This window comes from Notothenia coriiceps, unplaced genomic scaffold (genome assembly GCF_000735185.1).
Source record: "Notothenia coriiceps isolate Sejong01 unplaced genomic scaffold, NC01 NC01_scaffold00011181, whole genome shotgun sequence".
Lineage (NCBI taxonomy): Eukaryota > Metazoa > Chordata > Actinopteri > Perciformes > Nototheniidae > Notothenia > Notothenia coriiceps.
In genome coordinates, this window is record NW_011343882.1 from 107,141 (window position 1) to 130,255 (window position 23,115).

The following is a 23,115-nucleotide window of genomic DNA, read 5'->3' on the forward strand; positions in this document are numbered from 1 at the left end:
ACAATGGCAGAATCCAAATAAGATGCTCTGTTATTCGTGAAATTCAGCACACTAAATTCCTTCAGTGCCTCTGTCCCTTTGACCAGCAGCAGATGGCCCGGGACCGCGCCGCATTGATGTGCACGTACGTGTGCATGTGTGGTCTTGTTTCCTACTGTTGCATCATGTGTGAGAATGCTGTACATTTGAAATGTGGGAAATCAATATTTAAAGGTCTAACAGGTGTCATTTTTGTTGAGATCTACTGCTTTACTTCTAATAATGCAAAAAAGACCAGCAAATACGCTTGTATGTAAGGGAAGGAGAAACACATTTCACTAAATCAGTCGATTAAATCAGGTCTAATTAGAGAAAGGGCAGACTAAATGGTACCAGAATCAACAGGTTTGTCCATCAATGGCTGGTTTTACTAGCAGCTGTCTGCTGCCACCCTGTGGAGATTTGCAGCTCTAAACCAAGATCGACGAAAGAATGAAATGTATTTGGTGAGCAGCAAAAAACAAAGAGGAAACGATTAGTCGTTTAACAGATAATTGATGTTGAGTACTTTTAGCATTTACATTTTTTCCATTAAAAGTCAAAATAACCAATAATAAAATGAGTCATCCATTCTCATTCCATAATAATGTTTATTATATTATTGAATTATGTTATGGTGAGTGAAGCAAGCAGGACCCAAATGCAGATAACACTGATATCACCTTTATTTCAAGGATAATAATATAACTCGGACAAACAGAACACTCCCTGGTGAACTCAGTCACCAACAAAAGACGAACCAACACTGAACACAGGAAGAGACAAGACTAAATACAGGGAGGGGTAATCACGAGACGAGAAACAGCCGTGCAGGGGAGGAGAAACACAAGGGCAACAGGTGAACACAATCAGACCATTAGACACACCAGGGAAACTAACGACAGGGAGGAAAAACACAGAGAGAGGGACCAGACAATACACAAGGAGGAAAGGGAGAACCGAACAGCAAAATAAACCCAAATCTAGACATACAAAACTAAAAACGTGACATAACATAAGAATCGTGACAAATTATAACCAGGGCCGGTTTTTGGCATAGGCGACATAGCTGGTCGCCTAGGGCGCCAGATCTGGGGGCGCGCTGCGCTGATGGGCGCTGTAAGTGATGAAAGTTGGGGATGTTGGCTTATCTGGCGCCCGCAGCTCACAGCCAAAGTGCGAGTGAGCGTGGGTGCGAGGTACAAATGATGCACCCCCGTCGTGAAATGCACCCCATGGCCTGCCGTAAAAAGCACCCCCCAAAAAAATATTCTTCTATTAATCCCACCCTCAAGCACTTTGGAGGGTATAGTTGTAGGACTACCAATAAATGGGGCAAGTTTCGTGTCACACGTTTATTGTCAGAGATGGCAGTCTGGTTTCAAGGCAGGTCACTCAACCGAAACTGCTCTCCTCGCTGTCTCTGAGGAACTGCACACTGCTAAAGCAGCCTCCCTCTCTTCTGTCATCATCCTTTTGGACCTGTCTGCTGCATTCGACACGGTGAATCATCAGATTCTCCTTCACACTCTCCAATAATTTGGAGTTTCAGGCTCTGCACTTTCCCTCCTCACCTCATACCTCAAAGACCGCACCTACAGGTTAACTTGGAGAGGGTCCGAGTCTGACCCTTGTCAATTAACTACAGGGGTCCCTCAGGGCTTTGTTCTTGGTCCCCTCCTCTTCTCTTTGTACACAAACTCGATCGGATCAGTCATTAGCCCGTGTGGTTTTTCATACCACTGCTACGCTGACGACACCCAATTAATTCTGTCCTTTCCCCGCTCAGAGACCCAGGTCGTCGCACACATCTCTGCTTGTCTAGTAGACATCTCTCAGTGGATGTCTGCTCACCACCTCAAGCTCAACTTTGACAAGACTGAACTGCTTTTCCTTCCGGGAAAAGATTGTCCCACTCTTGACCTAACAATCAACATCGGCACCTCTACTGTTTCCCCGACTCAGACTGCAAGGAATCTGGGTGTGACCCTAGATAACAAACTGTCCTTCACTGCAAACATCGCTGCTACAACCCGCTGCTGCAGAAACACTCTTTACAACATCAGGAGGATACGTCCCCTCCTGACCCAGAAAGGAGACGCAACTTCTGGTCCAGGCTCTCGTCATCTCACGCCTAGACTACTGCAACTCCCTCCTGGCTGGTCTACCTGCATGTGCCATCCGACCTCTGCAGCTCATCCAGAATGCAGCGGCTCGTCTGGTCTTCAACCTTCCAACATTTTCCCACACCACACTGCTCCTCCGCTCCCTTCACTGGCTTCCAGTAACTGCTAAAATCCACGTCAAGACACTGGTACTTGCGTACCATGCTGCGAATGGATCTGGCCCTTCCTACATCCAGGACATGGTCAAACCATACACCCCAGCACGTGCAATCTGCTCTGCATCAGCCAAACGGCTTGCTGCACCCGCACTGTGAGAGGGACCCAAGTTCCCATCAGCAATCCTGGCTCCAAAATGGTGGAATGAGCTCCCCATTGACATCAGGACAGCAGAAAGCCTACACATCTTCCGGCGCAGACTAAAAACTCATCTCTTTTGACAAAACTTTGAGCGATAGAATTACTAACAAAGCACTTATATACTAACAAAGGACTGGCTGATCTAAAGCCAGTTAAGTAGCACTTAAAATGTTTTGGCTCTATGAAACCTGATGTACTTATATGATTCTGTTTTCTTCAAGTTTTTAGCTTCTTGGTCGAATGCACTTATTGTAAGTCGCTTTGGATAAAAGCTTCAGCTAAATGCAATGTAAGGTAATGTAATGTAGTTGTAAAAAATAAAGTAAGAAATCATTCCAATGTGTACTATAGGACAGTAAAAAAAATAAAAACAGTTTAAAAGGGGAGTGATTCGTAAAATATGCAAAAAGAAAAAGAAAGAATGCTATAGGTAACATAAGATAAGAATAAACTAGTTTAAATGATTTGTTATTAGTTGTGATCATATTCAAGGATTATTGAAAAGTATAGCTCTCTTTCATATGAGCGTTGAGAGCTGTATCCATCAATTCATTTTGTGCTCAAAGTGCACCAGATTGATGCATTTAACTTCAACATTTAAAAAAAAATCTTCCCGGGGGTGCATGCCCGGACCCTCCGCCCCCTCCCCCCCCCCCCCCCCTAGAGTATGTGAGGTCCAGCCCCAATAAAGCAGGTAAAATCTATGAAATCTGCATACATTTTCTTTTAGTAAACACTGAAACGGGCCCCACAACCCAAACAGCACACAAAGGTATAAACGGTAAGCATAATAATGTTCAAATGTGCTAAATATACACTGCAAAAAAACCAAAAAAAGGAGGAGTAAAAGTAGCTCACGACTTGTTTTATTGTTCAAAGTAGCGTCTCATCCTAAAAGCTGGAGACCCCTGTGTATAGAACGATACATTAACATATTTTAAGCGCCTGGCTACCATTTTTATTGGAGCGATGAGGGCAGGTGGGGCTTGAAAAGTCCCACCTGTTCAAAAGTGGGGAATGGCAGAAAAAGTTTGAGAAACCACTGGTCTACAGTTTATCTCATTGGTTTCTCAAACGTTTTGTACCAATTTATGAAAACACATATTTCCAAGGCGACTCCATAATTATTGGGCATAAACAGGTTGAATCCTTTCAATGTATACGAAGTAAACAAAAACTATTGTTTCAAACTGGAGAAATAAAAAAAATGTTAAACTAGGTTAAAAGTAAGATATGAATGAACAACAAAATAAAATAAGTTACATTTATTGTTATTACTATGGTGGTTTTGGTTATTGTCACATACTTATTTGATATACTAAAATGTAAACCGATCTTCTTTCATTATGGGGTTTTAGAGTTGTACCCCCAGATCTAGTCTTAATAATTGCTCAAAGTGCGCACCAGTTGAAGCCAGTTTTACTTTAAATGTTTCAAACATTTTTTCGGACGCCCGAGGGGTAATACCCCTGGACCCNCGCGATTTATTTGTAATACACGTTTCAAAATGATGCCGAAGTAACTAAATACTGATACCGGTTAGTAAAAACCATGAATTAATGCTTTGACAAGTCTGCAGACAGACGGCAGGCGAAAAATCTTTTAAAATGCGTGTTTTCTAAATGGAGATTGGCTAAGCTAACGTTGTAAATGCTCCGACCGTCCGCACTCACAACAACGGCCTATACAGACATAAATAAACCAGCGACTGTATTCGCCATGACACAGACAGTCTGTGGTTTGTACTTGTTTAACTTTTGTCTAGTTTCTGAACAGATATGAGGAGCTGTGAGCTCTGAGTGCAACAGCTAACGGCTGATGTTGATTTTGTGGTTCGCATTGAAGATGACGTCACGGCTCCGCCTACACTGCGTTACTATAGATACTACCCCAGTTCCTAAACTGTAATGGAAATGCGCCATAAAGTGAGCCAGTCCTAACAAGGCCTAGCCATACCGTGTAGTGGAAATGCGCCATTAGTCTTTGTTTTGTAAGATTCTTACTAAGAACTAAAAGGCTTTCCTGCTTTTTCTTTTCCATTCCTTCGTATGTTGAACTGACTGAAATGCATTTTTATTTTTCGTACTTTTCGTTTTACTGCAAAGTCTTGCCAGGTTGTAAAGCTGCTATGGGACAGCGATGGGAGAGAAGAAACTTGTGTACATTTAAACAAAAGAGTGGAGAAAACAACTGTATTTGTAATTTGTACATGAATCAATAGCTTTTTCTATGGATTCATATTACAGTGTACATTAAACCCCTTGGTAATAAACCACCAATTGTGATATTTGCACTGGCTGGCCTGTCAGTTTTTACTGTTTCCAACATGGGTAGTGCTTCTCCTCACTATGCTCACATTTGAACTGTAGCCTATGTGGTAAAGGTTGTCTTTACAAATGTTACATATTGTGCATGTCTTTATATCTTTTAATTTACAAACAGCCAGTTGTCTAATTTCTTTATCTTCATTTAAACTGATTAAAACTGAAGTATACATTTAACTTACACATTTAACACTGACAAAGCTGGAGTTCACTATAGAGAGGCGAAGTCCCTCCCCTTCCGGTGGGACTCATGGGACCTTATTTCGCAAAATGTTTGTATTGAAGTCAAGGGAGAGAGAAAGATTATCTTTCGATCCCGTTTGAATTATGCCACGAATTACACATATGATGTTTGTCAATCTTAAATAAAAACTGTTGAAATATAAGACTATGAAAAATATGCAACTATAAAGACTACAAATCCCAGAATCCCGGTCCCGCATGCTGGCTCTCACGGAACTGACTAACTCCCCTTTTGTGTATGTACAGCTCTCAACATGCCCAGACTTGTACAGTTCCGTGAGAGCCAGCATGCGGGACCGGGATTCTGGGATTTGTAGTCNCGCAAAAGTAAAAGTGGAACCGAGAGTGGTACGAGAGACAGAACGAGAGCAAGACAGACAGACATTACGAGAGCGAGACAGTTTGTCCCCGTACCACTGGTTGAAAACCACTGCTGTAGATCACTGCCGGTACGTGCGCTGGGAGCGCACCGTTTAAGTTTGAAAGTTGAAAAGTTTGTGTGTCTGAAACGCTATGTGATACAGTACAGTTTACACAGCACAGTGCATGTTCTGTAGCTACTATTGCACTAAATGCTAACACTTGAATACGTTATGCAAATATGCAACTTGTTTGTTGAAATGTTAATAAATGGGAGCTTCCTCAAACAGCCATCTCTTTCCCGACAATCCCCTCTGTGCACGAACTCTTACATATGGTAATTAAACATTAAAACACCTGCGGCTTATAGTCCAGTGCGGCTTATATATGTACACATCATTCAATTTAGCTGCTGCGGCTTATATTCAGGTGCGCCTTATAGTCCGGAAATTACGGTAATTAAATCGATTTTTAAAAAAAAATGTATCTGAGTGTTCCAGGGTATTCTCTGAATACCTTGAAGGCCCTGACGGTTCGCCACTGGTGTGAACGCATCTTAACAAAGTCTCTTCTGTGTTTATGAAAGATGTGTGGAAATATGTGGACCATTGATTGATTTACATTCTCTGATTTTCACACACTGCTCTCTCCTTCTAGGCACGTCAACAGTGGCATCTAAGTATGAGGAGTTGGAGTGTCTGTACGCTGCTGTGGGCAAGGTCATCTACGAGGGGCTTACCAACTATGAGAAAGCCACAAGCAACACGAACCCCACACAGCTCTTCGGTAAGACCTTTACCTCTCTACGCTTTTTCCTTCCTCTCATTTATCCCTCGTTACCTTCCCTTTGTTGCTCGTAAACTCTGCGTTAAAAAATTATAATAATTTTCCCACTCCCACTCTAACTCAACAATACCAAGCCACCTTAGCAATTAAGCCGCTGAGTGGGTCGTTAAAATGCGAGCCGATGAGCCCTGCTGCTCGGGCTAACATCTGGTCTTTTTAAACCCAGGCCACAGTCCAGCGGTTCGGGGAAGGTTGTCCCGGGTAGGATTGCTGCTTCTGGCCACCCTCCCTGTTCGAACATTACTCTTATCTTCCCAGATGTCAGAGTATTTATATATATATAGATATTACAGCTTATTCCAAGGAGACAGTTATGAGATATCTCTTTTCTTTTTATTTGAAATATGCTGTAGCTTCCCAAATAAAGGGCCCTCAAGTTGATAAATGGTTATTGGAGAAGACCGTAAAGGTAATGCCATTTTTATAGGGTTTCCCAAAATGGCAGTCAATAAAACGCATTTGGTATCCTGCTGTCACAGAGAGGTAGAGCTGATGTGATGGGCGGGGGGTGGGGGGGGAGGGATACTTTAAAGGGGCCCTATAAAGGGGTTTTCCTCTCCTGCAGCATTATATAGGTTTTTGTCCCAAAGAAGCTTCCATTGGACTCCTTTGTTTACTTCTGTAACAAGTGACATCTTTATGAAACAATCAAGCTTCTATTGGCTAGCCGTTCCAACACATACGTGATATGCTTAGGGGCGGGACATCTCTAAGCGATCGACCAATCGGAACAGAGCTAACCAATCTGAGCAGACTCGGCACAGGCTGTATGAGAAAAATAAAGAGCTTTTTAAAAATTAAAGCATGGAATCATGTCCCAGTAGAGGGTGTCCACGGGGTCTTAAAAAGTATTAAAAGTTGATAAATCAATTTAGTGAAAATTAAGGCTATTAAAAAGTATTAAACGGCGTTTTCCAAGGTATTACATTTTGTAGCTTGTTTTTAATAAGTATATCAATTAAAATTCAAATATATCAACCAAAGAGGTTATATTCTACAGTCTGCCTGAATGTAATCATTGTGTGTGTGTAGTGTGATTCTTTGTAGTTTATTTATGGCATCCCGTTGGATTTGACGTCATCTGAACAGGACATTGCGCGCTCACTGCTTGATAGCGCGCAAAGGTCCGTTTACGCCGGTTGTTAAACATCGTTATGGGGAAATGCAAGTTTGCGTCCAAATGGTTGGAAGATAAGGAGGAAGGACAATCAATACCTTATATAGTCAATGTGAGGTAAAGTGTGTCGCCAATGTAACCGGTTAAAACTCAAAGTGGCGATGAGGTCTTAAAATGTATAAAGGGTCTTAAAAAAGGTCTTAAAAGGAATTACATTTGACTTCAGGATTCCTGCATATACCCTGCCCTCCTTCCTTTGAAGAAAACACATTCCAAACTATTTTCTGAATTTTTCCCAGACAAATGTCTCATCAATTATCATAACAAATAGTTACCATATAAAGTGAAGATGATATTGTTGTATAAAACATTGATATTCGGTCTTAATTAAAACTCAAATCTGAGCGCATCACTCTCCCATTCAGACGCTGGAGACCCAGAGGCAGCAGCTGAAGACTTGCTGTGTGGCAAGATATTTACATGTTCCCAGCCCTTGTTTGCGAGGGCTAATTTGTTTTTCTGCCAGCAGATAGAACCCATTGTGTTTTGACCAGGCCTTTTTTAAGTATTTGCATCACAAATCAACCGTGCCCCCAGGCTCGCTTGTTAATTATCATGGAAAACGCATGCACAGGCTGAAACTCACATATCCTCCTCGCTTTGCTGAGTACAAAGTTCACAGAGCTGCTCTTTAGAACCACCCATAAACATTTGCGTCTCGTTTTTTTTAATATATATAAATCTAGCAACACATGCTTGTGAAAAAAGTGACTACGATTCAAATGACACGCTGACATTGCTAGGTATTCTTATGTTTCAGTTTTGCTTTCTCAGCGCTCTTGTCTAAACTGCCGGCGTGGTCATGCTTTCAAATGAACAGAAACTGAGTGATTTGCTCTACTTGTTTCTTTTCTCCTTTTTATTTTGTATTATCGGACTGATTTATGACTATTTCAAAACCACCTGTCCTCGTCAGATTTGAGCTTTTTAACTCGTGGCAAAGCCTGAAATGTTGCAAGAATCAGAATTGACCCTAACAGAACTCTTCTTTCTTTCAGCGTTAGCGTAGCACCACGCCACTCTGCTCCTTCCTCTTGTAATACTAGCCCTGCACACACTTTGCATGCGTGCGCGCGCACACACAGGTTTTTCTGGTCAGGTTAGTTTTTTAAAAGATCAGAAGGTTAGTACAGGAGCTTTCAGGAGGGGAATGGCTGGTGCTAAAACTGACAATTACAACATAAATAATCACTATTTCTGATAACATTTGAATTTTAGAGCACGGGTGTTTGTTTACTGCGTCACTAATGCAAAATACATGCAAAACAATCCCCTGATGATGCGTGGTGGCATAATGGAGACGTTGTAGGTCACAGGAGATATGGCCAGGAAAATCTGCTATGCTTTTTGCAGATTTTTGGTTTATGTTGAGGATACACTCACACACACACACAGATAAAGGAATGCATCCCAGTCTTGGCAGCCTCATGCCTGGGCTTGCACTAATTGCGCATGAACAGTGTAAGAAAAAAACACCCCCACACACACACACACACACACACACACACACACACACACACACAGTGATGTTTCCATCACTTTCAAGGACATAACAGGACTGACATTAATTTCCTCTGGACTTACTCTTACCTTAACCAGAACCCTGCCCTAAGACTTAACACTCAAATCTACCGTGGTGGGGAATTACATTTTGTCCCCAAAAGGAAGCCCGGTCCCCACAATGTGACTGAGTAAACAGACTCATGTCCCCACAACATGAGTCAAACACGGCCACACATGCAGATGTAGCCACACTTCAGTACACATCAAAGACATGCTTGCAACGTGTGTCTACTGCAATACCAAAAACTTGGCATCCTGCTTTGGCTTCTGTGTGTGTGTGTGTGTGTGTGTGTGTGTGTGTGTGTGTGTGTGTGTGTGTGTGTGTGTGTGTGTGTGTGTGTGTGTGTGTGTGTGTGTACAACATGTCATTTATTGAATGCAATAGTTATAGTTGGTATGTTAACTGTGCTGTTTATGATTTTAAAAGAACTGAATCTAATAATTGGTGTAGAATTAACAGAAACTCCTCCTGTGTCCTGTCGCAGGGTGAGTCAGTGAAGTATTTCTTGGATAATCTGGATAAGCTTGGCGAGCCGGTAAGTTGTTTCTTTCTGCACTGATTGTTATATTCAGACGTGTACAATTTAAGGGTAGATGACGACAAAGATAACGCAGACATTTAGCCAAAGATGCTACAGTTAGATGGACAGTACATATGCTTATCTGGATCCAGCATACATTTAGTTAATGATATTGCTTAGTGTTATATCCTGCTGGGAAATGGGGACGGCATATTGATACCAATACCAGGGAAATTCCTTGATACTTGATACCCACTTCAACACTACAGTAAACAATAAATGTGTATCTACTGTCAAGATACACTCCTTTATTCCTGTTTGCAGACTTATTAACAGGTCATAAACCGCTCTCTAATATCTGCATTATATTGCTCTTTTTAGTTTTATTTCCCTCCAATTGCTGCCCAAAATCAACATTTTGAAGAAGCTAAAATAAGGATTTTCTTTAGCAAATATTCACCTTATATTATAAGTTTTCATAAAATGTTACCTCAGGATGTGAAGTAATGTTCTATAAAAAAAGATCTTCTGATTTAAAGTCCTAGAAATGAAATACAAAACAAAAATGTCTCTACTTTTAATTGTTATACGTCTAATTCTTCTTAGTGCACTAGCACAATTTTTGTTTTCATCGTGAGATGTTATATATAAATAAATAAATACATGATATACATGCTGGTATTCATTGGTGTGTTTTCTCCCCTGCAGGACTATCTCCCCACTCAGCAGGACATCCTGCTGGCTCGTAAACCCACCAAGGGAATCCACGAGTATGACTTTGAGATCAAGAGCGTTCCCTTCAAGATGGTGGACGTGGGGGGGCAGCGGTCAGAGCGTAGGCGCTGGTTCGAGTGTTTCGACTCGGTCACCTCCATCCTCTTCCTCGTCTCCTCCTCTGAATATGACCAGGTGAAGAAAAAAAAAACACACCACTGTTTTCAAAGGCTGGCCTTGGCATCTTTGGTACACAAGCAAGCACACACACTGATAGCCTGATAAGTGAAACATGAATGAGTTTGTTCAGGCAGATAATGTGTAGTGACTTTTTGATAAGTCTTTGTTTATATACCCACTCGTATTCGGTTGAGCTGTTGTGATTCATACAAGTCTAAATGTTAGTGTAAATCAGATTCAGTAAATGATTTATTGTGTTGACCGTTGTATAGTAAGGTTGCACAAACTCTCAGCTTGATGTGAAGCTCAGTTTTAGGGGGATGGTGCAGTCGTGGGGAAACACAAGAAATAAACACAGGAAAACATTTTTGCAATTTATTTATCTTTTCTTTGTAGCAGTACTGTTTTTAACATCTATTTTGAAAAATGTATCCATTAAAGATGTTTCTTTTCAAGGTGTGACCTATGTTAGAGGAGATAAGGAGATAAGTTTGAGCCATTGAAAACGATATATTAGTCAATCTACATCTTTTGCAATAAACGCATTGGAAACATTCTTTGATTGAATTTCTTAAATGTGTTTATTATTCACTTCAATCAGCTTTATTGTCCCCTGAAAGCAATTCTGTCGTAGCATAAAAGCAAAGTGCGGCTAGCTATAAGTTGGGGATAGTTTAGCTTCTTCTGGTTTTTTTCTGCCAGAGAATCCTCGCAGCCAATCAGTTTAACTACTTGATAACATAATAATAATAATAATAATAATAATAAAATCTAGTACCAATCAAAACAGTACTATCTGTATAATTGTATTCAACCCCCACCGTTGCCGTTTACAGGTGCTGATGGAGGACAGGCAGACCAACCGGCTGCGTGAATCACTAGACATCTTCGAGACCATCGTCAACAACCGCGTCTTCATCAGCGTCTCCATCATCCTCTTCCTCAACAAGACAGACCTGCTGGAGGAGAAGGTGAAGAGCGTTGCGCTCAAGGACTACTTTCCCGAGTACACTGGGCAGGAGCACAACCTGCCGGACGTCCAGGCGTTCATGGTGGAGTGCTTCCGGGCCAAGAGACGCGACGCCACCGTGAAGCCCCTGTACCACCACTTCACCACGGCCATCAACACGGAGAACATCAGGCTGGTGTTCCGGGACGTCAAGGACACCATCCTGCACGACAACCTCAAGCAGCTCATGCTCCAATGACCCCTGTCAACCTGTGAAAAAATAGACAAACCCGCCCTGTGCTCCTCCTCGACGGGCACTCGGGAGAGACCAGCCTCAGAAAAATCCGATAGACGTCAGCGTTCTTCTTCAGCCGTTTTTATATTAGTTTTTACTCTCCTCTTCGAAGAGTTAGCCTTCTTGTTAGTTTGGTATGGGAGCGAGTCAGTAGGGCAGACTGTCTGTGGTTATAAGCATGCCGATTAGATAACATCTGATCTTGTGCTGCTTCATTTGGAGAGTCTCTCCTCTGGCCTGAGCGCTGCCTTCCAGCACAAAGACTCGCTGCGGCTTTTCTACTAACAAGGTGCCGGTGATGGTGCCAGCGCCTGGATGTGGAAACTTTGAACAAAGCGGGCACATGGCCTCTCAACCAGATACACAACCTGCCAAACGACAAATACAAGAACGAATATTTAAACATGTATGCAAATGACAGTTAGATGGTCAAAATGCATCAAGCTCAGCTGTCCCTGTGTTATAATGCCAGTCTGTGTCCAAGCACTGAATTTAAACTATTCCAAAATCAGTCCATTATTTCTGCCGCAACCTCCAGTACTGCATCTTGGACATTGTTTCAAAGCCCCTATAGTTTGTAGAAGGGTTTGCCAACTGATCAGGAGACTGCAAAACTGTCCTTTTTTATTTTCAACATATTTCAGCATTCTTCTCCCGTCCCAGTCATTACTTATCCAGGCCTGAGATCAGCAGGCTAAGCGTGCCGTCACAGGGCCATTTTTGCAGAGAGAAGGACACATTTTTTTTTATGGTGAAAGCGGCTCAGAACGGTTCAATATTTGATGTTGGAAATGGCTCCAGCACTGGCACCTTGTCTTGAAAAATGCTATAAAATGACCACAAGACTGAACCTTTCCATATAATGTCTTCTGTAGACCTAATCACTGTTTATATCCTGCATTTGTGCCTCAATAGAGTTAAAAGCCAATCCTAGCTGCCTTTGACGGATAATTAAGACGCAAGTTTTCATGTCCTTCTGTTTTTTAGTTGTTTAGGACAACATTACCTTAAATGGCACATTAGGCAGGTGTGTCAGCAAGTGAACATGCAGTCCACTGTTTTCTCAGGTTTGAATCAGAACCAGCGTTTAATGCTGATGTTGTTGTTGGTGAACTAACTGAATAATTGAATCTTTATCTGGGTGGCAGAGCGGTGAGACTCGGCCAGTTCTGAGTACAGTTAGCTGGGTGGTTGTTGGTACTGTATCCTCATGGCTTTGACCCCTGAATGTTGACCCAGAATCCCCCCTTTTCTCTCCTTATTTTCTTTCCATCTCCGATTAGATGCCTTGTAAAGGGACAGACCTCCCCTGTTTTCCTGGATGATAAATGTCTGTTAATAGATGTACAGAGATTTGCTCTAGATTTTATGATAATACTGTAACCATCATTGTAATAGTAAGGTGTAACTGACAGAGTTGCGTCTCAAGTCATCTTTGTTAAAAACCTTGAAGATTTGATTATATGCCACAAGCCATTTTGTCTCATTTAGAAGTCCCCTTTAAAAAACATTTTTGAATTTGTTATTAGAGTTGAATACTTAGGTCAAGTCTATTCTGTAGGGAGCCAGTGTTTTTTATTAAAATGTTTTTTTCCTGCCAAATCACCCTATGCTTTAACATCAACAGTGTCTAGTTTTTTCTCCCAGAATAAAGCTGCTGTGAGCTTTAGTTTGCTTCCAGTTCTGGCTTTGTATATACTGTAATCTCTTGCCATGTAAATAATATTCAGGTTTATCTCTGTATATGTAAATGGTTGTAGAAATTGAGTATTCTTTTCCATTCTGAATGTGTTTCAAATGACTGCTTTTCCAATGAAGATGACCTTTTTATGATTTAGATGTATTTTTGTGTAATCTTTTTTCCTCACCTTAAAATTCATCCCTGTGCCAAGTCTCATGCCACTCTAACCCTATCAATAAAATACACTTTTCTAATGAGAGTGGGGTGGTTTTTTTCCTCTTAATTTTGTATAGTTAAGTATTAACATGGGCCCAAAACAGACGTTTATATCGTCTTTTTACAACTACTGTTATTTTATCTTAAAGGTCCCCTATTATAATGTTTTTCAATAATATATAATAGGTCTCAGATATTTACAAAACATGTCTCTGAAATGTTTAGCTTGAAATACCCAACAGATGTAGCAATGTAGCATCCCATAAAACCCTCTGTTTCAAAAGCGCTGAGTCTTTTACTCCCTTTTAATTATACAAATGCATGTTAAGTAGCCTACCTTGTTTTAGTGTTATAAATCTCCTCTAAAACTTGCAATTACAAATCTATTTCTTTGTATTTTATTGTTAACACAAAATATACATCTCTAAAATGAAAGTCAATCATTGTTTCATGCCTACTTAATAAAAATACTACTTGATTTACTATTTTTGAAAGATGAGCAACTGTATCTGCGAAATAATGTCATACAATAAGCCTGAACTAGCGTATTAAACTAAATTGACCTTGTGTAGAGGGTTTTGTGAATAAACATCCTAACTTAGTCTGAGTAAGAAAACGGTTCTAGCAGTCTACTGTTAGCCAAAACAACTAAAGTAAATACAATTCTTGTTCTGCCAAATCATATCGCCAGTACACCTGTGGACAATTTAAACAATGAGAAGCGGTTACTTCAGGGATTAATGCTAAACCGGAAGTGAATAATCTCAATTGTGTCGATGCACCACACCCACTGAACAGACTAATGCGCAGTTGTATTTCATCAAATGTTATATATCAAATAACCCTTTTTAACCCGGTCCTTATGAATACCTTATTTATTTTCTCCCTTTGTAACCATTTACAGTCAGGCTCCTAGCGCGCTACCTAAAGGGTCCTTCCGTGTAAACGCAACATGTGAAATGTGTTTACAGGTTGGCACTTTGCGTGAATGCGATCATATTTGTCACTTTACATTTTTCTTTCACGCTTTTACAACTTCTTTCGTTGTAACTTCTTCGAACATGCTGAGACCTGATTGGCTGTGTTGACAAACGCGTGCAAAATGAGCTCTGGTAAGTGTCATAATCGCATAAAATTGTTGTGTGATTCACAAAAGCAGTCACCACGTGACCTAATGACAACAGAAATTACATGTGGTTGTATTAGCCTATTATTTTTGATTGGGACTCCCTGCCCTGCTTAGTAAGGAAATACAGCCTGAAGTAGAAGAGCCTGTACTGTAAGTACTTTTCCTTCAAGGTCAGCCCATATAGCAGTGGTGGAAGAAGTATTCACATTGTACTTAAGGAAAGGTTGCAATATTAGGCTATAGTGTACAAATACTCTGTTAAAAGTAATGAAAAAGGTGTACTAAAGTGAAATGTTAAATGTGGACACATTTTCTATGTTCTACTTTACAAAACCAATCCACAACAGATTTGATAATTTACCAGGAAATGTCCAAACAACATTTCAAAGGATTTTTGGTTCCATCTTTTCAAATGTGCAATGTTGATGTTTGAAATGTGTATACCAGTAAAAGTAAAATATCTTACAGTTAGAGAAAGCATTTGTCAAATCAGGCAATTTGAAAATATCACCTTATATTATATTATTGATTTATCATGAAAATGATCAGCAGAGAATTTAGATAAAGTAAATACATTTACATTTAGACATGATCTAAATGTCGAAGTGTTAGTCTACTTTGTGTTTTGCCATTTTTCCCCTCAGAGGTGTGCCCATTCTGCGGGAAAGCTTACAAAAGGTTGAAGAGTCATCTCCCACATTGTAAGGCAGCAGCAAGCTCCAAAACCCCTCCAACCAAACACGATGTCCCGGGGAATCAGACAACATCGTCTTCTCAGCTCACTGCAAATGTGTTCAAACCAACAGCAGACTCGACACAGACATTGTCAAAAGAAACAAGTCCACGATCAAAGAAGAGTAATAAGATGTCTCTGGCATCAGCAGCAGAAACAACAAAGCCATCGGCCCCGAGTTCTGCGTCACTTCCAACATCAGCTAAGAAGAAGAAACAGAAGCTGTCCGAACAAACAGCCAACTTTCCCTCATCTACAACCAACTCCATTATCTCCCCATTGCAACCTTCCACTATCTCTAAACCCAAAAAGCAGATTCTCCGAGCTTTGATAGAAGCGGAAAAATCCAAACAGGTTTCTAAGGGCCCACTGGAGGGGACCAGATCTGCTTCGGAGGACCTGCCCAAAACTAATCCTGACAAAAACTCAATAAAAGACGGGGCCAAACCCACTAAAGCCAAGAAGTCAAAGACGAAAAAGGCAGCTGCACAATCCTTTTCTACAGCAAAAGATGCCTCTACCTCTCTGGGCTCTAAAGATGTCAGAGACAACGTCTGGGTGGACACTGAAAAGAAAGTGGAGGATTTATCTGAAAATGAGATGTTCTTGAAATCAGAAAGCGGTCACCAGGCCAGGATAACCCTCCAGGGAGTTAGAGCCATTTTAGGCCGAGATAACGTGGCCCGTCAGTCCAGAACCGCAAGCATACTGAGCCAGATTGATACTGCGGATGATCTGAGCAGCAAAATCAGTCTCAGTGCAGTCCCTCTCCCAACAGGGAATAAAGACAGCTGCTTGGTTACAATTAATACCCTGTCAGACCAGCCACCTTGCACCCCTGCACAACATACAGAGCTGCAATCAGTTATGAGAATAAGTTCAAAGTCTAAACAATTATCACTAATCCCCCTGCAACAGTTAGTGCTAACCCCCCCTGCAGCTCCCCTCTCTAGTGGCCCTCTACCGTCTCAGACGAGCAAGGACACGTCCCCTCCACGTACTGTCGGCATGCATGAGGGGATGAAGGTTCCAGGACTCATCACAATATCATCATCACTCACAAGATTTTCCTGCCCTCTGACGGCACTGAGGTGTGACACATCGAGAGCTGATGATGGGTTGAAGATGAGGCACGAGGTCAGGAACCAAAACACTGCTGATGGTACTAAAGGTGTGTGTTTGGCAGCTGGGCAAAAGACCTCCACACTACGGACTGAAATTAATCTTAAAGGCATCATTTTCATAATTGCAGGGGGTTGTATGAGGTGCATAATATCCATGTTTATGGTGGTTAGTTAGCATTCACTAAAGTCACACAATAACACAAACTATTTAACCAATCAAGGCAGCCGTAGAATAACACCTGTGGTCTGGTGGCTATAAAGAGAGAATAGATACTGTCCTTGTTGGCAAGCGATGTTTGACAGCAAGGTAATGCTGTCAAAATATTGTAAATGTAGCGTAAAATCCAACTAATATTGTTATTTTTTCAGATGGCTAAAATAAGTGTAGCTTTTGCCCCTTCTACATTAGTACCATGCTTAGTTTCAGTACCAGTACATCATCGATAGTTAATACATATAGATGAAGTACCTCATACCACCCACTTCAAAAAACACAAACTATCCCTTTAAAGTGTTCTTGTTTACTTCTACCAAGTTCGATTTTTTTTAGATTTTGACAAATGGTTATTTATACTTTGTTTATCTTCAGAGTGTATTCATCTGTTTTTCTTATGTCTTAATTGTGTAGGTGCTCTGACAGAGCGGAGTCTTGGACAGGTGAGACTGAGGGAGTTGCCTCAGTGGCTGGCCTACAAAACCCCCAGCCATCCTAAAGATGTAGTGAAAATGGTGCAAGGAGGTGACTAACACACACATCCAACACATACAAATAAGTAATGCACATAGAACAGACCAGTAAATGTACTGTGTTTTTTTGGTCTTTTATTTATGTATCTACCCGTATTATACAGAGTGTTTCTTTGAGAAATCTGTCATTTTAAACAAGATAAAAGGCATTTGGTCACCTACACTGAAGAAATGTTCATACGTTGACTTAAATAAATGTATTTTGTAAAAGAAATACAAATAATTGTATAAGATGAGTTTAAAGCAATAGTATTACGTTTAAATAACAAATAATAGGTTCAACTTAATACTATTGTCTTCAACTAACCTAACACAATTATGTGGAACCTTTTGACATATTACATTTAATCAAAGTCAATGTTTCATTTTTTCAGTGCACAATCTCCTTTTAAGAAGGTGTGAGGGAGGTGATTGTCTGCCAGAAGCAATATTAAACTGACTTTTTATCCACTTTTATGTCAGAATTGAACAGCCCACTTTTATTTTGCTCTTTTATAATTATTTGTTTTTCCTGGATGAAGGATTGTAGTCATTAGACTTCTTGATCTGCAGTTATCAGAGAAACAAACTGACCGAAAATTATTGGCAGCATCAGGGAAAAACTTAATTTTACTACGAAACTGCTTTATTCAGAATGTGTCCAGCTCACTCACCGGGCATCACTCTTTGTATAAGGTCTGCATGTTTATATCTCCTCTCCTCTTCTGTGCTTCCATCAGGCTGGCAGTGGTATAACAAGAAGTATTTTGAAGTAAAGAAAGGTGGAATAGGTGGCCTGAGCATGTTGTTAGCAGGATACTGTGCTATCAGCTACATCTGGAGTTACTCTCATATAAGTAAGTGTGAAGATTTCTCTCATTGTTGCTTTATGTAATGGGCTACATATATTTTGATATATTTTATCTGAGCTTGTTCATGAATGTTATTTCTTTTTTCCAGAGCGAGATCGCAGGAGGAAGTACCACTAATGTCAGGGGAGGATGTTAGGACAAGCGTGACTCTGTATAAGAAAACCTCTTCTTTGTTCAGCACTTTTTAGGCATCTATTCCCTTTATAGTAATATAATTAGCCCAGATCCAAACATGTCCACATATTTAATGTATTGAAGCTCACCTAGATAGGAAACTACAAACAGCAGCTAGTTAGCTTAGCATAAAGACTTGAAACACGGACAAACCGCTAGCCTCGCTCTTTCAAATTGCTAATCTACCTACCAGCACTTTTAAAAGCGACCCTGTATTTTTTTATCTAATTTGTTTTATCCGTAGAATAACAGTTGTGTGGCTGTATGCCTTTTCCCACCACTCCAGTTGCAGTTGCATTAATGTCCCTCCAAAATGTCCTCATTTTATCGTATTAGATATTTGTGGGAAATGTGTATAATTAGCATATGACTTTTTGAGTTATGTCCACAAATGGCTTTTGTAAGGTCACAGTGACCTTTCACCTTTGACCTTCAACTTCTGATCAGTTCCACCTCGAGTCAAGTGGACTTTTGTGCTAAATTTGAATTCCCTCCAGGCTATCCTGAGATAATGTGGTTCACGAGTATGGGGCAGACAACCCAGAAAACTTGATGCCTCCGGTCACGGCAATTTAGCTGTTTCCAGGCTTTATGCTAAGCTAACCAGTTGCTGTCCGTAGCCTTATATTATAAACGGGAAGGAATAAGGTATTCATTATCTGATTTAACTATTGAACAGAAAGGGAATACGTTATTTATCTAAAATGTATAACTATTCCTTTAGAACTTGAGGGGTAGTAATTCTGACAGTAGCAGTTAATTCAACTTTGCGCCTGCATGATTCATATGAAGTGAAAGCTGTGTGCACTGCATCAAATTTATTTATTTACTTGTATATGTGTATATGTATTATTTAAATATATTTTAATTTGTATCTTGTTTTACTTTGAGAAGGAAAAATGTTCTAAAGAACCACTGAATATTCGTTTTTATTGTGATTGTTTCAGTCCCACTGTTGTTCCAAAGGGCTCCACTAGGTGTCATTGTTGTGTTTTGTTACTAAAACCAAAAGGGCTTGGCAGTCAAATGTTTGCTCTGCAGAGTTTTCTTAGCTCCTTTGTGCAGAGGCAATGGGGCTGGGGTCCATGAGGGGATTAAAGGGAACCAAGAGATGTTTTAACTTGATTAAAATCTTGCTATGGCAGTGCAGATTCAGACAAAAATGAACATGTCCTGACTTCAGAATGTGCTGAAAGATCTTATCTAGGCTAACAAATGTGTTTTTCTTTTGGATATGCTTCCCTGTCACATGTTATTATGCATGCTTAGTCTGCCGGTGCCTGTATGTGAACACTCACAGAATAGTAATGGAGGGACGCTGAAGGAGGATCTGGTCTGGACTGCAGCGTATTGTTATTGTATTCAAAATGAATTTATTGTTGACTCTCTTTGCTGCTGTAGTGAACACACATTGGCTACAAATGAAGAAATTACAGTATTTTTGTAACAATTTTTCTCGACTCCACTTCATAGCCAACACAATAAAAAATAATTTCCATTTTGTCATTTACTTTGTTCGTTTTTTTTTTTACATTCTTTTTTTTCTCCATACAAAAATTATAAATATGTTGTGTTTCACTTTTCATTTTTGTACAAAACAACAAACTATACAAATCAAGTGAGACAAAACGACAGTGAAAATTAAGGAAGAAAAACATCATTGAACTCATAACGGGAGGAAAAAGCACAGTATGTTTCAACCAGGCCCTCGGACACTGAAGTGCATCCAGATAACATGAACCAGCTCTTACTAACTTTCCCGTAGAGCGCTATAGAGGCACAAAGTCTTGCAGCAGCCACTTAAAGAAGCAAATCTTACATGACAGAGATTTCCTTTCAAAGAGGGAGTTTTTTGTCATTGTGAACTGGTAGATATAGAAGGTTGAGGCAGAGATACAGGCTTGCAGCGATGGCCACTGGCACTCAGAAACAAAAATAAGAAGACGTTTGTTCTCTACCCCCCCCCCATGCAAAAGGCCTTCAGTCTGCTCCTGTGGCAGATAGGTGACACTATCCAGAGTCAGCGTTTAACCAAGCTTTGGTGCTGTGTCGGTTTGTAAATTACTTTGTCTTGCTTCTACTATAGTGCAGATCTCTGTAGGTTTGCTAAAAAAATGCACTTAAAAAAAAAATACTTGGTCAATATTTCTGACTACAGCATGATAAAATTGAATGATAAATTCAGTTTGGACTATAAAAACTACAAAAAAAGAATCAAGACATAACCATTACACACAAAGACGTAAAGATCTGACTGGGATTCTGGACAAACCTATTTCGAGTTTTGGTAGCGCTGCTGAGAGGGTAAAAGAGAGGAAATGCTTTAAAACCAACTGGAAAGTGATGAAAACATCCTGTGAGACTGAGTGAACGTGAATAAAGTCAAGAGTATGGTAATCAAACAACCCAAATACATAAAAATATAGTCATAGACCAGTGTGTATGTGTCCAGAGTAACACACACACACACACACACACACACACACTGCCATGTCACTGTAAAGCATAGATAGCTGGATATGATCAGTATATAATTATATGCAGAAGGCAGATCAACATACGTACAATCAATGACCCTTCAGGATCATATAAACTAATGACCATATTGTCATCTTCACGAAGCCGGGGAACAACAAACAGTCATCTTTTTTTTAATGTCATTAAAAAAATTAAGAAAAATAGGAAATAAAAAACATAACAAAAAATCATAACGTGACATCTTCCTCAATCTGAGGACTAAACTCCCCCTGACACAAACACGCTGTGAATTATAAAAGTGGTTGAGATCGAGTATTTGTCCTGTGTCTGTGTCGGGGCTTGCATACCTTTAAGGTACAAAAGAAAAAAATGCCAAATAAACTGTGACTTGAGCACAAGAAAAAAAAGCATTGCTGAGTACAGTAACACTACTATACATGTTTATATGTGACTAGTTTGACTGGTTTATAGAGTGATGGAGAGGTTATCCTTGTTGCAGGCAGCTGAAAGCAGGAGAACACATTTTGGTTTTGGTTCCAAATATTCACATTCTAGTTAGCCTAGCGTTATATCAGCAAGCCACATATTCATACAGTTCCTGAAATAAGCAACAGTATGTTTAGTGCAATTTGTCTATGTGATTGTGTCTCTACTGAGCTTACCTAAGGAAATCTACACCTCTGAACCATGAATCTACCTAACACGGTGTAATAAGCATGTATGCATGTTTGTAATGCAGGAACTGAAGCAGTGGATATTTTTGAATAGAGCTCCTTCATGTAAACACTTCAAAATAAAAACCTAGAATTAGGCACAAAGTCGTAATTTTGTCCCTCCTTTTTCAGCATAGGTAGTGGGGGGTGATTAACTGGCACAAAATATTAATAAGGTGTGTGTGAAGAGAGGGACTCTTATAGTCAAGTTACTGAAATTGCAGACTCTTAAAATGTAAAAGTAATCAAAACCTTTTCCGGCTGAACCTACATTGCATTGCACACATTCCCGGTTGTTCATAGGTCATATGAAGTGCTTTCATGCCTCAAACGCCCCGCCAAAAAAACAACGGGGAATAAAGACAAACTAAATACATGCTACATGGCCGGAGACGGTATCACAAAGAGTAAACCTCTCTTCACACAGATTGTGGGGGGAGTACAACAAATATAACAGGGGAGATTGATACACAGGGGAAAAAACGATACATTAGGGATGATATCAGTCCTAACATTCCAAGATGCTGTTGACTGCCGCCTCGAGAGCAGAGTCTGTGTCGGCGTGAGGGGGGGAGGAGAGCTGAGGGGGTAACTGGGGCTGGATCTGCTGCGAGGACAGGTGGTGAGACCCCTCGTAGTGCGTCTGTCCTCTTGATGTCGCTGTGAAAGGTGGGGGGGTACCTTGGGGGTAACTGTTGGCAGCTGGGAGGCTGTTGTTGCTGCTGGGCCCGTAGTGTTGCTGAGATCGCTTCAGTTCCAGGACACTCTTGTTTTCTAAGAGCGGAGGGTGGAGTTTATCTGCTGCACCTGGTCCTGCATCTCCACCCCCTCCCGGGTCTCCAGACCCGGGCTTGGAGTCTGTCCTGTGCGGTGGCTCCGTGGAGCCTCTGTCCGACGGATTCAGGCTACAGCTGGACGTTGACTTGGAGGGGGAGGGAACTTGGAATAGTTTGGATTTACTCCCACAACAAAAGTCTTCCAAGAATGTGTCTAGGGGGGAAAAAAAGTTATATAAAATTACAGGTGCTCTATAACAAAAAATGGTTTGAAATAGTTCAGACTTCCTGAATCCTAAGTGGTCGAAGTCTAATGTTCTTATACTAATGGCGCATTTCCACTGCAGCGCGTAGCACGGTTTAAGCGTGCCGTGCCAAACCCAGACCATTTTTTGTTGCGTTTCCAGTAGGGGTAGTTCCGGCTAACGGGTACTGTTTCACCGTTTTTCTGGCTCTCTAATGGCGCATTTCCAGTGCAGGGCCTCGCACGGCTTAGTACGGTATAGTTAGGCCTTGGTAGGCCAGGCTCACTTTATGCTGCGTTTCCATTACAGATTAGTAGCTGGGGCAGTAATTATGGTAACGCAGTGTAGGCGGAGCCGTGAGGTCATCTTCAATGCGAACCACAAAATCAACATCAGCCGTTAGCTGTTGCACTCAGAGCTCACAGCTCCTCATATCTGTTCAGAAACTAGACAAAAGTTAAACAAGTACAAACCACAGACTGTCTGTGTCATGGCGAATACAGTCGCTGGTTTATTTATGTCTGTATAGGCCGTTGTTGTGAGTGCTCACAGCTAACGGCTGATGTTGGTTTTGT

The 23,115-nt window shown here is 40.8% G+C and overlaps 2 protein-coding genes across 2 annotated transcripts; both read left to right on the forward strand.

Moving 5' to 3' along the window:
• The first annotated feature begins 9,361 nt into the window (after positions 1-9,361).
• LOC104946516 (guanine nucleotide-binding protein subunit alpha-13-like) lies at positions 9,362-12,515 on the forward strand. The gene is made up of 3 exons (XM_010772359.1): positions 9,362-9,550; positions 10,244-10,444; positions 11,266-12,515. The coding sequence occupies exons 1-3, from the start codon at positions 9,377-9,379 to the stop codon at positions 11,635-11,637; spliced, it is 747 nt and encodes a 248-aa protein (XP_010770661.1). The 5' UTR covers positions 9,362-9,376; the 3' UTR covers positions 11,638-12,515.
• Positions 12,516-14,513: 1,998 nt separating this feature from the next.
• On the forward strand, positions 14,514-19,831 carry LOC104946515 (uncharacterized protein YMR317W). Its single transcript, XM_010772358.1, has 5 exons — positions 14,514-14,682; positions 15,344-16,603; positions 17,185-17,295; positions 18,023-18,139; positions 18,243-19,831. The coding sequence occupies exons 1-5, from the start codon at positions 14,673-14,675 to the stop codon at positions 18,269-18,271; spliced, it is 1,527 nt and encodes a 508-aa protein (XP_010770660.1). The 5' UTR covers positions 14,514-14,672; the 3' UTR covers positions 18,272-19,831.
• Positions 19,832-23,115: the final 3,284 nt, after the last annotated feature.